This window comes from Amphiura filiformis, chromosome 13, assembly GCF_039555335.1.
Source record: "Amphiura filiformis chromosome 13, Afil_fr2py, whole genome shotgun sequence".
Taxonomy (NCBI): Eukaryota; Metazoa; Echinodermata; class Ophiuroidea; order Amphilepidida; family Amphiuridae; genus Amphiura; species Amphiura filiformis.
The window spans coordinates 11,228,772-11,243,618 of record NC_092640.1 but is presented as its reverse complement, the minus strand read 5'-3'; the positions used below and the strand labels follow the sequence as shown (position 1 = coordinate 11,243,618).

Sequence of the window (14,847 nt, the reverse complement as noted above, 5' to 3'; positions counted from 1 at the left end):
TCCCTTAGGTTGGCCGCCATAAGTTTATCCCCCATCACTGACAATTGAATACCTGAGTGGAAGAAGGGCCCAACTCCAATTTTTTACAAAAATGAGTTAGACCCAGCATTTTATTGCCAGCAGACTGATCTTCCTTGTGTGTGAAAGATGGGCCAAAATCCACTCTCTAAATAGTCTTTCACGTACACTTAGGCTACTCATGGTTTTCATGGAAGAAAGGCCCAACTCCATGGAGTTGGGCCCTTCTTCCACAAATATAGGGTTAAAGAGGAATTTTGTTCATCCATGAAATCTGCTTTTCACTGCAATAAATTTTCTTGCTAACATATTGCATGAGTTCTTCTTGTGCAATTAATGGTGATTACGTAATTTCTGTAGCTATTTATAACACAGAACTGGCACTTGCAGTATATTAGTGGAAGAAGGGCCCAACTCCAACTCGTATTAAGACCTGTACCGCTGCCATGGAAACATCAAATATAATTACGAATGTATGTACTATTGTATGTTCACGTATTAAAGGTCCCCTGAAGATGAAAACGTTCTGTCTATAAAACTTTTCCAAATATTAAGTTTTTTCTTAATATTTCAAAAACAGTTTTGATGGAGTTGGGCCCTTCTTCCACTCAGGTATTCAATTGTTCCGGGCGTTTAACATAATTTCAAGCATTTTGCATGAAATATAAATAATTATGTCTAAAGTTAATAGCACGGGAGGGCAGTGGCGTGGCGTAGTCAAGGAGCCGGGAGGGCGGGGGAAGGGGGAAGCTCCCCCCTGTGAGAAGTCTTGCCCTCCCCCAACAGTGGGTTGCTGGCCGCCCTGATCATGCTGATATGTAAGATTTTTAGCCCATTTTTGACTATTTTCGTCAAAGTTCCCGGGTCAAAGTTTCCCCCTTAAAAGTTGGTTTGCCCCCTTGTTCCTCTTTGCCCACCCGCTGAAAAAGTGCTGGCTACGCCACTGCGGGAGGGGATACCGACCAGTGGCGTAGCCCCCCACATCGACTGCAAATTTTAGAAAATCCCATAAGAAAATGCCCAAAAACGACTTGTGCCCCCAATCAGACCCGGTGCCACTCAATTATGGTCGGTGCCCCCCCCATCGGATGACCCACGCTACGCCACTCATAGCTACCCTTTTCCCACCGTCACCTCATGTGCATGTCTGTGAGTACACAGCTGCCTTAAATACCTTCAAAATTGCCCATTCCTCACATTTCTGGTCTTTTCCAGAAACCAAGAAAGAACCTTGATTTTTACCCCTTTTTCGGTACGCCGTCAGCTCCCAGAGACCCAACACCTCACAATGGATGATGTGACGTGGGGGGGGGGGGCTTTTTTGAATTTATCTTTTGATGGACATTTCAAGCAGACAGGGACATGACCCAAGATTGGGCCCAAGTCACTAGACTTTCGCGATTCGTTTTCTTGCACCATGTGAGATAGTGATCATAGTCTGAACCGGGGGGGGCTGCTGGGGGCTCATCAAAATTTTGGTGGGTATGTTCCCCCGGTATTTTGAGGTGGTGGGTCTTTGGGAGCTGACGGCGTACCGGTAAAGGGGGTCTTTTGGAGCTGCGAACAGTCTAAATCAAGGTCTTTCTTAGCTTTTTTGTTGAAAATCGCCTGAAAAAAAACAGACATACGACGAATGACCAATTTTGGGGTCTTTTAGAGCTGAAATTATAACATCAAGGGCCTTTCAGAGCTCTATTTTAGTCAAATATAGGGGTCTTTCAGAGCTACGAAATCCAAAAAGGGGGTTCTTTCCGGGGGAACATACCCGCATGGTCATTTGTGTTAAGTGCCCCCCCCCCGAGTCTGAACTGAGTCAGAACTGGAACTGAGTATAGTCTGTAACTTAGAAAAAACAGGGGAAGTGATTTGAGGGGAAGTAATTTAAGTGAGTGTAATTGAAGGGGGAAGGAATGAGAGAAAGGGGAAGAAATTGGAATATAATGAAGAAGAAAAGAGAAGGAAGGGAAACTGAAGGACGAGCGGGGGAAGTCATTTCGGGGGAAGTAATTTAAAGGAACCGTGGCAGTGGCGTGCCGCGTGCGCAGCACATTCAAAGCCCGGGATTCAAAGTGGCGGGGCCAGGTTGTTCAGTTCCCCCGAATGGAGTGTGGTTAGGGTGCGGGCATTGCTAGCGGCTTGCCGCGAAGCCCCTCACGGATGGGGTCCAGGGGGAGGGGCCCGCCTTAGGCCCCCTGGTGGAGTCCAGGGGAAGCTCTGGGTTTTTTAGCGTTTTTAAAGGGCAAGGAATCCTATTTTGAGGGGGCAAATTTTGACGTTTTGGCACCGTAAAAGTGACGGACTCTTTCATAAATACTTTCTCAGAGATTTTTCCTTCCACGGGACCTTCCAATTCCCCGAATGACTGATGTCACGCGAATGACCAACAAAAGTGGGCGGGGGGATGTGCAAACCCCCCTGCCCCCCCCCCCCCTTTTTTTGCGCACGCCACTGCGGGAAGGAACGAGAGAAAGGGGGAAGAAATTGTAGAATGTAAAGATTTTACAAATGGGAATTCCCATGTAATATTGCGAGAACAAGGAATGGGAAATCCCAGTGTCATCTTGGGGGGTGGATAATATCTGGAATAGCTCATTGGGTTCCCCAAAATCTGGCATGTGCAAAGGGTGAGGGGGGGGGCAAAGATTTTTGGCAGGCCGAGAAGCTCCGAGAAGGATAATCCCAGTGTCATCTTTGGGGGGGGGGGGGAAAATATCTGGAATAGCTCATTGGGCTCCCATAAATCTGGCATGTGCAAAGGGCAAAGATTTTTGGCAGGCCGAGAAGCTGCGACAAGGGCCGAATGCATTTTTGGCACGCTAATTTGTACAGCCCGTAAACTTGTTGGAAAATTACAGACTGTAACAGTTTGTGAAAACTTCTTTATTTTTAATATAAAGCTAAAATCTCAGGCAATTGAAGATAACAGATGTTTTCCTCTCATCATCACTTCAAGATATCTATGGAAGATACCTGTGATGATGCTAATGCATGTTCTCTTGAACACCAGAAACAATTACACAAGGTCGTACAGGTCAAGTTTATCCTTTTTCTGTAGGGCCATTGTGGGATTACATCATTTTGAAGGTCTATGGTCCAAACATGTTTAATAGTGTTACATAATAAAGGACACCATAAATTATATTTTCAGCATAAACATGATAAGGGACGCACCATAGATTCTGGGGGGCTTGTGAGTTTGGGTCAGGCCGAAGGTGGCAGATTTTTTTTTCAATTTTATTTTATACCTAGGCCTATACAGAGTTGGGTGGGATAATGGTTTTTACCCATCAGTGAGGCGCAGTTCTTTTTTCGTCTCACTAGTGGGAAAAGGTTTTTTTTTCTCCAAAAACTCCCATGCCCCCCCCCTCAGTAGAAATCAAATGGTGTGCTCCTAAAGAAAGTATCCCTCGTGCGTAGTACTGCGTACCACTGTGGAACATATTGGATGTAGGCGTATTACGCCTATCTACTTCCTTCTAGAATCTGTTAAGGGGGTACTACACCCCTGGCAAATTTTGTGCCTATTTTTGCATTTTTCTTAAAAATTATAGCAGATTGGTGACAAGTAAGATATGTATATTATAGGGGCAAGGACTACAACTACTGCACTGAAAATTCAACAACTAAAGGCAGAAATGACAGAAACAACCGAAAATTGAGCCTCCCCTTATGATCACAAAACCTTCCTAAAGTGTTTCTTTTATAGGCTAGAAAGCATCTCAACTGGAAGTTGTTTCAACATCTTATTACTAGTTCATAAAATACTCTGAGTACGTATATATAGGCTATTTAAGAAACAAAAAATTGACATTCAGTAGACTAACCCCTCTCGACTAATGATTGGGATTACTCCGTTTTGTGAGTGCAAACAATAAACTGAAATAGGTATCTGCCCATTTTATGCAATTTAATTACAATTAAGGGCCAAAATTGAGTGTAAATGACACAAATTTCAGCTTAAAGAAAGCTTAAAGATTTTAATTGAAACAGGTTTGTAGGGAAATAGCACGCCGTACTTTGTAGTTTGTGAAACATGCTTTCTGAAATTACTATTTAACGATACTTGAGTGTACCATACGATGATGGTGAAGTGTACGATGATTCACATTGCATGTTTTTTCAAATGTAGGCCTATGATGAACGATGTGGACTTTACGCCACGCATAACGAACTTAAAGTATGTCTGACGAAGTGGATCATGTTGTATGAGGAAGCTGTGCAGGTGGATGTCCGATGAAAAAAATCGGTGATGCACGATGTGGATTTTCGCCACGCATGACGAACGTGTGGCGTGTGTATGATGATGTGAAAGCGTTCGACACTACGTCGTGCGTAACACTGTTCATCGTACACCTTCATCATCAGACATACAATAATGATGAGCCAATGAAAATTTGACGAAGAGTGTGAAATCATCGTGCAACATTTTTTTTCACGTCGTGCGTAGTTTTCCAAATTTCATCATCATACAACACATTTTTCATCGTACAACACAAATGTTGTATGATGATGTAACTCTCCATAGACTTGTGTGCAAAATTTCATCATCATACAACAATATCCGATATGGCTTTCCGTAGTTTGTTACATACCATTGCCATTTGGTATGACCGTGGTACTCGTCACTGGGCATAAGGCGGTCTATGAAACTTTCACGAGTCCGAAGTTTGACCAGCGACCATCGTCGTTTTCTCATTCGGATAATCCTGTAGAAGTATTGAAAGGCGCAGGTAATTTGTAGTACTTGCTATCGATATTTTGATTTTCTGAAATGTTGAAATGTTCTAGTTGTGTGATAGCTTGTTATTAATACCAATAAAAGTTATAATTGGCATGATAAATAGTTAAGTTGGAAGGAGGGCCTAGAGTGCACCCTCGGAAATATCCTGCTTAAATCAATGTTTCTAGATCAGTGACCACACCACTCTTCGCCGCCATACATACATTCTCCCAGCCACATTTCCCTAACATAATATGAAATTAAAAAAAAAGGAAATTTATTTCGGCAGAGGCGCCGGCGGGGCTCAAACCCACGCTGCACTGAGCCGCTATCATGTAGGCCTATACAGTATCGACATCGACCGCTCGGCCACAAGGACTTGTTGGTGTCATCGTGAAAATTTAAACATATAATCGCAACTTCATTACTTCAACATACCACATGACAAGCAAAGACAGAAAACGTACCATATTTTGGAATTTTAATTGTTTAAAAACATTAATGTGTATTAATAGCGCTCAATTGTTGATAACTGCGTGTTCTATATACAGAAATTCGACAATAAATGAGCCTATACAGGCACAATAGTTTTTTCATACATTATATCGATTTTGACTCGCACGTGGCTACTCGCCGTATATGTTGGTTAGTATATGCAGCCTACCATTTTTCTTGTAGCTTCTTGTATTATACACGTCGATGTTTTTATCATTTATACAAAGAAATCCACATTAGACCCTAATTTTATTTCAGGAAATAAAAGATTAGATTACCATAAAAACGAAACAGTAATCTTTGGCGGGGTCTAATGTAATTTTTATATGGAATTTTCAACGTTTTTTCTATCGCCATTGTCGCTCAATTAAAAAAATATTTTGGCGTATATAAAATTGAAATAAAATTCTCTGCCTCATAAACGACATCAAATGTGCCACAATTGGGTATCACAAATCGTTATATATGATGTGCAGTTAATATTCATATTTTCTTTTATACAGAGGATGCTTCAGTTTTGACAGGAAAAATATTTTATTGAAAACTCTCTCACTCGGTTATTTCAAAAAAGGTAACCACGCTTCCCTAGAATGTGCAATAAATTAGCATTAAAAATTTTCTTATTTTAACAGCATTCTAGAATCTGGGCATTTGGCGAATAGAGGAGTAATCAGTGACATAGATATAGAATATCATACAACAGGGTTGAAATGTCAAAATTGTTCAGATTTTGTCCAAATCCACGCCAAAGTATTCCTCTGGTCATAACGATTCAGAAAACGTATAGTTCGACCTATCTGCGACTTCCCAACCCGTTATTGAGTTAAGCAGAAAGGTCAAAATTGCGGGTGGTCAGTTTTTTGGCCACACAGGGGTCAAAAACAAGTGCTCCTATTTCAGCTAGAAGCTCCACAACTCTTACCATGCTAAGCACTCAACCGTGTAGTGTTATCAAAGACTTTGGAGACAATTCACTGCTTGCTTGGGAGCTCTTGGACGAAAATGTGTGTTCAGGTGTATCGACGTGGAAACTGCGCATGATGGTTTATAATAGAATCGTTTTTGCATAGAAACCTTTCCATATGTTGCTGCATGGTTTTTGACCAAACCTGAACAATTTTGAAATTTCAAAAAGAAAATTGACTCCTGTTGACCCCTAGGAACACTTTTTGAATTTGTGTTATACTGCTTCAATCAACCTAGAAGTACAAACCAAATCTGTGACATCGGGGGTCGATGCTTTGCGTCATGGTCACACGCACTGCGTGTTAAAAACACTCGACGCCTAAAGAGCACGGTGCGCTCGGCAAGTACAAATCGCACAACATTTCGCCGACAACTTTTTTTACACCGATCTCGTGTCTTGGAGTCATTTGACACCATTTGTAAGACATTAGAACAGGTGTGACCAAAATACCGAATTTTTAGACATTCGTTATATCGCCGAAGCTGCTATATAGCTGGAACTCGACCCTGTTGCATGTTACAAGATGACAAGTTTTAGTGATTCACATATGTTATAATTTATGCTTCACTGAGCTACAGTTTACAGGCTCCAAAATGGGTATGGTCTATGCTGGGCGCCCGGGCTAGGCGACTTACAACTTAATTAAGTAAAATTAAAATTATGATACTGTGCTTTTTACCTCGTATCAATCTACATTAGCTTTCATTGTTGTGTGGTTTTTTCAGGTATAATACTGTCGACAGGAGAATCATGGCACGAACACCGCAAATTTTCCTTGACAGTTCTAAGGTCATTTGGAGTAGGAAAAAAAAGCTTTGAACACCAGATTGCTACAGAGAGTGAATACCTCATGAAAGAAATCAGCTCACTACAGGGCAAACCTTTTGATCCGACGCACTTCTTTTCCAATGCTACGTCCAATATCATCTGCTCTGTTGTGCTTGGAAAGCGGTTCGATTATGATGATCCTGAATTCAAACAGATGCTGCATTCGTTGGAAATTTTTGTAGACAACCCTGTGTTTGCATCGGTATTTTTTATGGCACCGCGACTTGTAACATATCTGACTATGATTCCATTTTTCCCAAAAGGACCGATGCCATCCCTTATATCAGTTCGTGGCAAATTTATGGATATCGTGAATAAGCATCGTGATAATTTTAATAGCGAAAACATGCGAGATTATATTGATGTTTATCTGAAGGAGATGCAAATAAAGAACAATCAAGGAACGCGCACTCATTTTAGCGATATAGAACTACTCGCGGTGGTCAACGATTTCTTTATCGCAGGAACAGAGACAACTTCGACCACGTTACGCTGGGCTTTATTATATATGTTGAAATATCCTGATGTACAAAAACGAGTAAATAGAGAAATTGACTCAGTTGTTGGACGAGATCGCTTACCTAATTTGTCGGATAAACCTAGTTTGCCCTTTACGGTGGCGGTAATCCACGAGATCCAGCGATTTGGCGCCATCTCAAATCTGGGTGTTCCACGATATACTAATGAAGACACCGATTTCCAAGGGTATACCATTCCCAAAGGCTCCTTTGTCCAACCTAGTCTTTACAGTGTTACCCGAGATTCTTCATTTTGGCAGGATCCAGATGACTTCAAACCCGAACGATTCCTAGATGAGAATGGACAAGTCATAAAGATTCCAGAAAACATGGTCTTCGGTGCAGGTAAAGAGTAAAATCACATTTTAAAGTTAGAATTTCGTAAGTAATGCAAAATAAACAACTGAATATAATTATGCGTCATCATAATTTCACAACGGGAAACTTGGGCAACACTAGACTATGGCATAGTCGAATTTTGATAAAAATATTTAATCATGATGAACGCATTCCGTTGAACTCAAAATTATACTGATGTTTGTTACAATTAAAGTATTCAATAGTAAAGAGTTTATATAATTAGACGATTAGTGACAATAAAAGTTATCGAATGCAACATATCTTGCATAGTTATAATGGCTCACTTCAATATTGAATTAAACATAAAACTGATCAACTGGACTCACATTTATTTGAGAGGCTACAGTATCGCACCTAATCCAAGGTGCATCTTCAGGCCGTCTGATGATCTGGCGGCAAAAGGTCGTTGACCTGTGACAAGGTGGTGTTGCCAGAGGTTGTAGCCTCTCAAATAAATGTGAGTCCAGTTGATCAGTTTTATGTTTAATTCAATATTTATTAAACCTGGATGAATGACAACCTTCACAAACGCTCACTTCAATACTAAACAATTCTGATTTTGGAATCTATCAGTTTATTGATCGCTAAAGCCCGAGTGAAAAATGAAGAGGGAGTACGGTGTCTGAAAATATCAGATGTGAAAATCTATCAGTTGCACACAAATTAACACATATAAGCGTTTTATGCTTAAATGTAATAGCCAGAGTATGCAGATGGGAAGTCTAGGACAACATACATTGTCCTGTCACTTATATGTTGTTTGGCAAAAAAATTTGTTTTAAAAAATGAGTTAAGGGATCCAAAATGAGCGTTTATTGCGTTTCGACAGTATTTTTGTGGGACATGAGAGCACCTCAGACCTATCGAATTGCATTCTGAATATGAAGCATGTCTTTCTGATATCAAATAATTTTCATTTTTTTAAATCACAATATAATACAAATTTTATGACAAATTATAAAAATTTGATATTTTTCAAATTTTGATATATAACAGTCCTCGAAGTAAATTATATAAATCTAATGATATATTCTTAAAGTGTATGTAGCAGGGAGGAAAAGCCGACGGTCAATTGAAAATTTTGACCTTTCATATTGAAGATATGGATTTTTTCCCAAAAGACCTAATTTTTTTGGTGTTTTGGAAAAAAAATCCATATCTTCAATACGAAAGGTCAAAATTTTCAATTGATCGTCGGCTTTTCATCCCACCTACATACACTTTAAGTATAAATCATCAGATTTATAAAGTTTACTTCAAGTACTGTTAAATATCAAAATATCAATTTTAATGATTTGCCATAAAATGTGTATCAAATTGCGAATTTCAAAAAATCAAAATTATTTGATATCAGAATGATATTCTTCGTATTCAGAATGCAATTCGATATGTCTGATGTGCTCTAATGCCCCAAAATAAATACTGTCCAAACGTTCATACCCCAGCCCTTAATGAAAATGTTGGCTGTTTCACGATACTTTATTGTCCTTTTTATGATTTTTTTTTTCAATCTGTATTAGCAGCCTTATATGTGACGTATCATGTCAAAAGGAGACACTTTTGGGCAGGTTATCAATTTTAAGGTTTTTACATATCTTAAATATAGAGATATTTTGCTTCACAACGCCGTTTTCCCCCAATTAATCGTACATTCTTAAGCAAAGATATTGAGTTCATTAAGTTATGGTATTATGAAATTGGAAATTGAGGTATCGGCCTTTAAAAATATTATTGACAATGTTGAGAGTAGGAATTACCTTGAAACATCTCTCAAAAAATACAAGATGCCATTTTTATTCCGGTCTGAAACTATCAGACAATATTTTTTAACGTAAATAACATCACAAATTCACAACAAACTCAAATTGTGAAAAAATCACCCCGGCAGATTTTTGGCTATTTCTCCATTTACGATCCTGCCCAAAAGTGTCTCCTTTTGACATGACACGTCACATATTCTCGACATTATGTGGAATTATTTTGGTCTGTGTCTTTTGTTCATTGTCAGGTAAACGTGTATGTCTGGGAGAGCATCTGGCCCGAATGGAACTCTTCATCTTTTACACTCATCTCATGCATCGATACAGATTCGAGAAACCTCCAGGGATGGAAAGTGTTAATATACAACCTAAACCAGGCGGAATTTTAACGCCGCATCCTTACGATATTTGCGCCATGGAGCGTTATTGAAAGTGCTTTGGTGTTTATCAAGCTTACAGAGGTTAAAACGAGCTATGTCTAAGATTCGCATGCTATGTTGAAAATAAGGCACTCTATGTCGAATATGAAATAAGGTTCGCTATGTCGAACATGAAATAAGGTTCGCTATGTTGAATGTGAAATAAGGTTCGCTATTTGGAATATAAAATGAGGTTTGTTTTGTCGAATATGAAATAAGGTTCGCTATGTCGAATATGAAATAAGGTCATGAAGGTTGGCTATGTCGAATATGACCAAACTCTAAACCTCGAGCTAACCTTACTTCATATTCGACATAGCGGGCACTTTAGACATCGGTTGCAGGTGTTCCAATAGTCGTCAATTCTGTAAACCGAACCTCAACTATTTTGTACATTTCAGACTTATGACTATTAACATAATGTGTACAATCTACTCTTAAGGGCTGATGGTAAGGGCAAACTTAAAGTACAGGTAACTGGAGAGAGGAAGCGACGAGGAATCCCAAATCACAGCGCCAGGTAATGATCGGGTCACTGAGTGCGAATACATTTATTTTGAAAGGTTCATGTTTATTTGATATTTTGGTGATATTTTAAAGGGATATGCCAAAGACAAATCTTTGGACACATACTTTGTTATTGTTAATACAACTCTTTATGCAGCATACCTACTACTACGTTATAATTCGTTTGGGTGATTTAGTAATATTATAAATTATGTGACTGCATTTTGGCGTTTTCAGTGCATTTTAAGCTTACCGTGGAATTAACCATGATATCTTGTCATGTTTCTTTTAGAATTTCTGTCTGATCGTCGACTTTTGCAAATAACAGAATGTAGATTGGTTCTGAATAAGTATCGTACGTATTCCTCTCGGTGGGTCTTGTCATGATATAATTACTTTGAATTCCGTGTATAACAACCCAAAATTTAATTCTGAATTCAGCATAATGCCTCAAATACCAAAGGCCATGTCTCCCATAGTATGCATAGTGGTGTATGGATTTCAACTCGAATTGGTAGCAGCATCAGCTACCTCTCGAAGTACTACAGCATGCAGGATACTAACCATGCAGGATACTAACAAAGAGTACTAGATAGAGTAGTACTGATATACTAAGGTGCTACAAGTAGGGATGACCAATAAACCATCAACTTGATTAGAACACTCCCATAGACATGCAGGGAGCTCAGCTGTGCACTGCTTGCACAGATATTTCTAAATTGAGCTCATTCTTTTATTTTCAATATTTTTCTGTAAAAATTGGGGAACTTTTAAAATGCCAATTATATTTTGTAACTATCCTGCAAATTACAGCAACATAACTTATTTCGTTTTCCTGTAAGTGCGAGTCAAAATTGGTCCATCACCACAGTGCGCTTAATTTCCAGTGGCTGAGTTCAGCACTGCTCAGAATGGCACAAAATTTTCAGATCAATAAGATCAGGTGAAAACCTTGGCCTACTGAGCTGTAATTTGGCAGAGTTGCCAGTAATACCTCTACCATACCCTTGAACAAGTAGACCTCGAGTTACAAATTAAATTACCAGCTTTCCTTTGGAATTTCCATACTCCTTTCGAATCATATTTTTTACGTATTTTTCACCTGATCCCAACCCTAAACGTTTTCTTATATTTAGGCCTATACCATCTACAACTTGTGACTGCTATACCATGTTTAGGACTTTCAAAAGAAGTACCTGAATGTGCAACCATAACTGTTTTAAAATAGCCCGCCAAAGTCATGCAGGTAACTCCGAGGTCATGCATTGAATTGGTTTGAATGAGGAATACTACGGGAAGCAGCGCCTTTTGATAGAAGTCACACATGAGTGAAGTGGATAACCTCTATTGTTGTGAATGAGTCAATGAGCTTCAATGCCACTTAAGATTGTGTTTGCATACACCTACTAATAATTGGTCATATTAAACCCAATAACATTGAAATTTTTGGTTGTGAAAAAAAAAGTTCACCTGGGCTGATTTTGTGCCATATCGGCCATCTTGGATGATTTTTGGCAAATGTTCTCTAAATGCATGATTTCAATGCCTCGGTTTGAAAACTTAATTCACGCCATTGACTAGCAAAGTGCCATTTCATAAGAAACCCCTTTGATACTTTCACAATATGCTTGTTTCATGTTTGCATATACATGTATGTTGTGATGTGCCCTGAGTAATTTAATTTGATGATTTATCTTTGTTTACAAAGTTACATGAGTGATGACATTTTGGGGGAATTCCCCTCTCAAATTGAGCAAAACAAGTTGAATCATATCTAATTTGGAATATTTGGGAATCCCCCTAGAGATGGTAAAGTAAAGATGACATCATATATGGGATTCCCCTCAGGAAGTGATGTAATGGGATTTCCCCTCAAGAAGTGATGTAATGAGAAAGGTTAATGTTATAATTAAGGCTTGGGAATTTCCAAGTTCTCATCATGTGTATTAATACTTGGGATTTCCCAGGGCCTGATATTATAAGAAAAGGTAAACATATGTCTTCACAGTTGATAGTGTTGATCTGGGCTAGCTAGCTAAAATGCTTACAGTCCAATTCCTTCAAAGAAAGGAAATTGCAAACCAGAAATATTTTATGTAGTCAAAGTACTACTATTTGCCAGTGTTGTCGGAGAAGATCTAGAAGACGTCAAAGAACGTACTTCTTCCAAGAAAGGAATATATATTCTTCTGTCGACTTGCTGAAGTCTGGTATTTTGATTCAACGCAACTGTCAATATAAGTGGGGACAACTGCATCGCAGTCCTGCTTCCTGAAGATATTGTGTGAAAGGTGGAAATAGCACCAAGTTTGGAGAAAGCAGCGCAAGGAGTTAAGTTTAGAGGGCAGCGCAAGGAGAAAGCAACGCCATATTTGTGAGAGGATTTTAAGCGCAAGGATATTTATCAATGCAAGTGTACAAAGGACTTCGCTGATTTTCGCAGGGCAAGAGAATAAGGATATACATCAGCCGTCCAGAACATTATAAGAACTCTTTATGATCACCAAGAAGAAGAATGCTGGCTAAGTACTAAATAGTTAAAGAGTGATTATATTTGATTAGTGTATATGTGCATTTGTTGTCATTATATTGTACCAAACAAACCTTGCTTTCAATTAAAGACTTAGATTTTGTTAGCTTAAACAAACAGTGTATTTGTGTTGTGCATTCGTGTGAGTTCGGGTAAAAGGCGATTTTGGCCTTGAGTCAAGTACGACTCGTAACAATGTTAAAATAAAGAAATATACAGGGTGTCCCAGAAAAAATTACCGGGCAAACTAATTTGGCTGTAAGTTGAAAATTAAGCATCTAAATCAAAAAATTTAAAAAGCAGCGTGTAGCCCATTTTATTTTGCATCTGACATGTTAAATTTACTTGAATCGGTTGACCAATTACGAAGAAATGAGCGATTACATAATGCATGCGTCAATGCAGTTCATTCCAAGTTTGATCAACATCCCCTTCTTCATATTCGCTCACCTCTTCCTAAGTTCTGTGTATCTCATTAAATCTATTCCTCGTGTCTATTTTATAATCGATAATGTTTTGTTATTCATGCTTTCACCTTTGAACGTGGACGACCTGAATTCAGTCAATGAATAAGGGTAAAGCTGATGAATGAAGACATTACATCTCAAAAAATAACAACAAGCACAACAACTCATCCCGTCTTCCAACAATGGTTTTTGATATTCCGACAGGTTGGTTGGAGTGGACATTATTTTATAAATGATGGTTTAACAATGGGTTTTTAATTAACATGATAATAACTGGACAACCAGCATACTAGACCTAGTGAAACTCAGATTGTACTTCACTTATAGCAGTGCAGTCTATGCCCATTGCTTCAATGTTTCTTGTCAAACATGGTTGGCGAACAGTGTACTGCCCGTCAAAGGGCCTTCGTTGTCTTAAGATATGCAGAAACACACAGTGCTGTGCAGACCCAGCAAGATTTCAGACGGCTATATCACAGAAGGCCTCCTTGTGAACAAACAATCAGGAACAATTTCAAAAAGTATCAGGAGAAAGGTATCAGCCTCAACCTGAAAAAGGACAGGTCACTGAATAAGGGCAGGTCAGGGAGACCAAGAACTGTACGTACTTTGCACAACATAGCCGCTATCAGACAAGCCTTCCAACGCAATCCCAGAATGAGTGCAAGGCGGAAAAACATAATGTCCAAATCCTCATTTAACAGGGTTACTCGTCTGGACATTTTGTATTACCATTTTATTGAAATATTCCAAAAATAAGAAAGAAAACCGATATTTTTAACCAGCTCGAATTCATTCTTTATGTTGTCCAATATGTTAATATTTTCTAAACGAAGAAAGATATTTACAAGTACTGGGTATCATGCAAGGTTTCATTTTACTATTGTAAAGTTTGTTTGTAAGAAACAGATTGTTTAAGAAGAACAAGAAGGATTTCACCACACAAAATATAAAGCATGTTAACCACTAGTGCATTGTGTTGAGTGAGCTTTCTTGCAAACTTGGAATGAAGTTAATTTGTGCATGTGTTATGTAATCGTTCATTTCTTCGCAACTGGTCAACCGATTCAAATAAAATTGACATATAAGATGCAATATAAAATGGGCTACACGCTGCTTTTTAAATTTTACGATTTGGTTTCTTAATTCTTAAGTTATGGCCAAATTAGTTTGCCCGGTAATTTTTTCTGGGACACCCTGTAAAGGTAAATATATGCTTATGCCAATTTTGCTCCCAATTGCTATTTTTGGACTTTGT

At 38.8% G+C, this 14,847-nt stretch overlaps 1 protein-coding gene across 1 annotated transcript; it reads left to right on the top strand.

Moving 5' to 3' along the window:
* Positions 1 to 4,603: 4,603 nt before the first annotated feature.
* LOC140168009 (cytochrome P450 2J4-like) lies at positions 4,604 to 13,220 on the top strand. The gene is made up of 3 exons (XM_072191318.1): positions 4,604 to 4,748; positions 6,926 to 7,891; positions 9,915 to 13,220. Exons 1-3 carry the CDS (start codon positions 4,625 to 4,627, stop codon positions 10,094 to 10,096), a joined length of 1,272 nt encoding a protein of 423 aa, XP_072047419.1. The 5' UTR covers positions 4,604 to 4,624; the 3' UTR covers positions 10,097 to 13,220.
* Positions 13,221 to 14,847: the final 1,627 nt, after the last annotated feature.

Excerpts from the sequence above, each read along its gene's own strand:
- LOC140168009 (XM_072191318.1), top strand. The coding sequence starts at position 4,625 with ATGACCGTGGTACTCGTCACTGGGCATAAGGCGGTCTATGAAACTTTC. Across the intron at positions 4,749-6,925 it reads AGAAGTATTGAAAGGCGCAG|GTATAATACTGTCGACAGGA; the intron begins GTAATTTGTAGT and ends TGGTTTTTTCAG. Across the intron at positions 7,892-9,914 it reads AAACATGGTCTTCGGTGCAG|GTAAACGTGTATGTCTGGGA; the intron begins GTAAAGAGTAAA and ends GTTCATTGTCAG.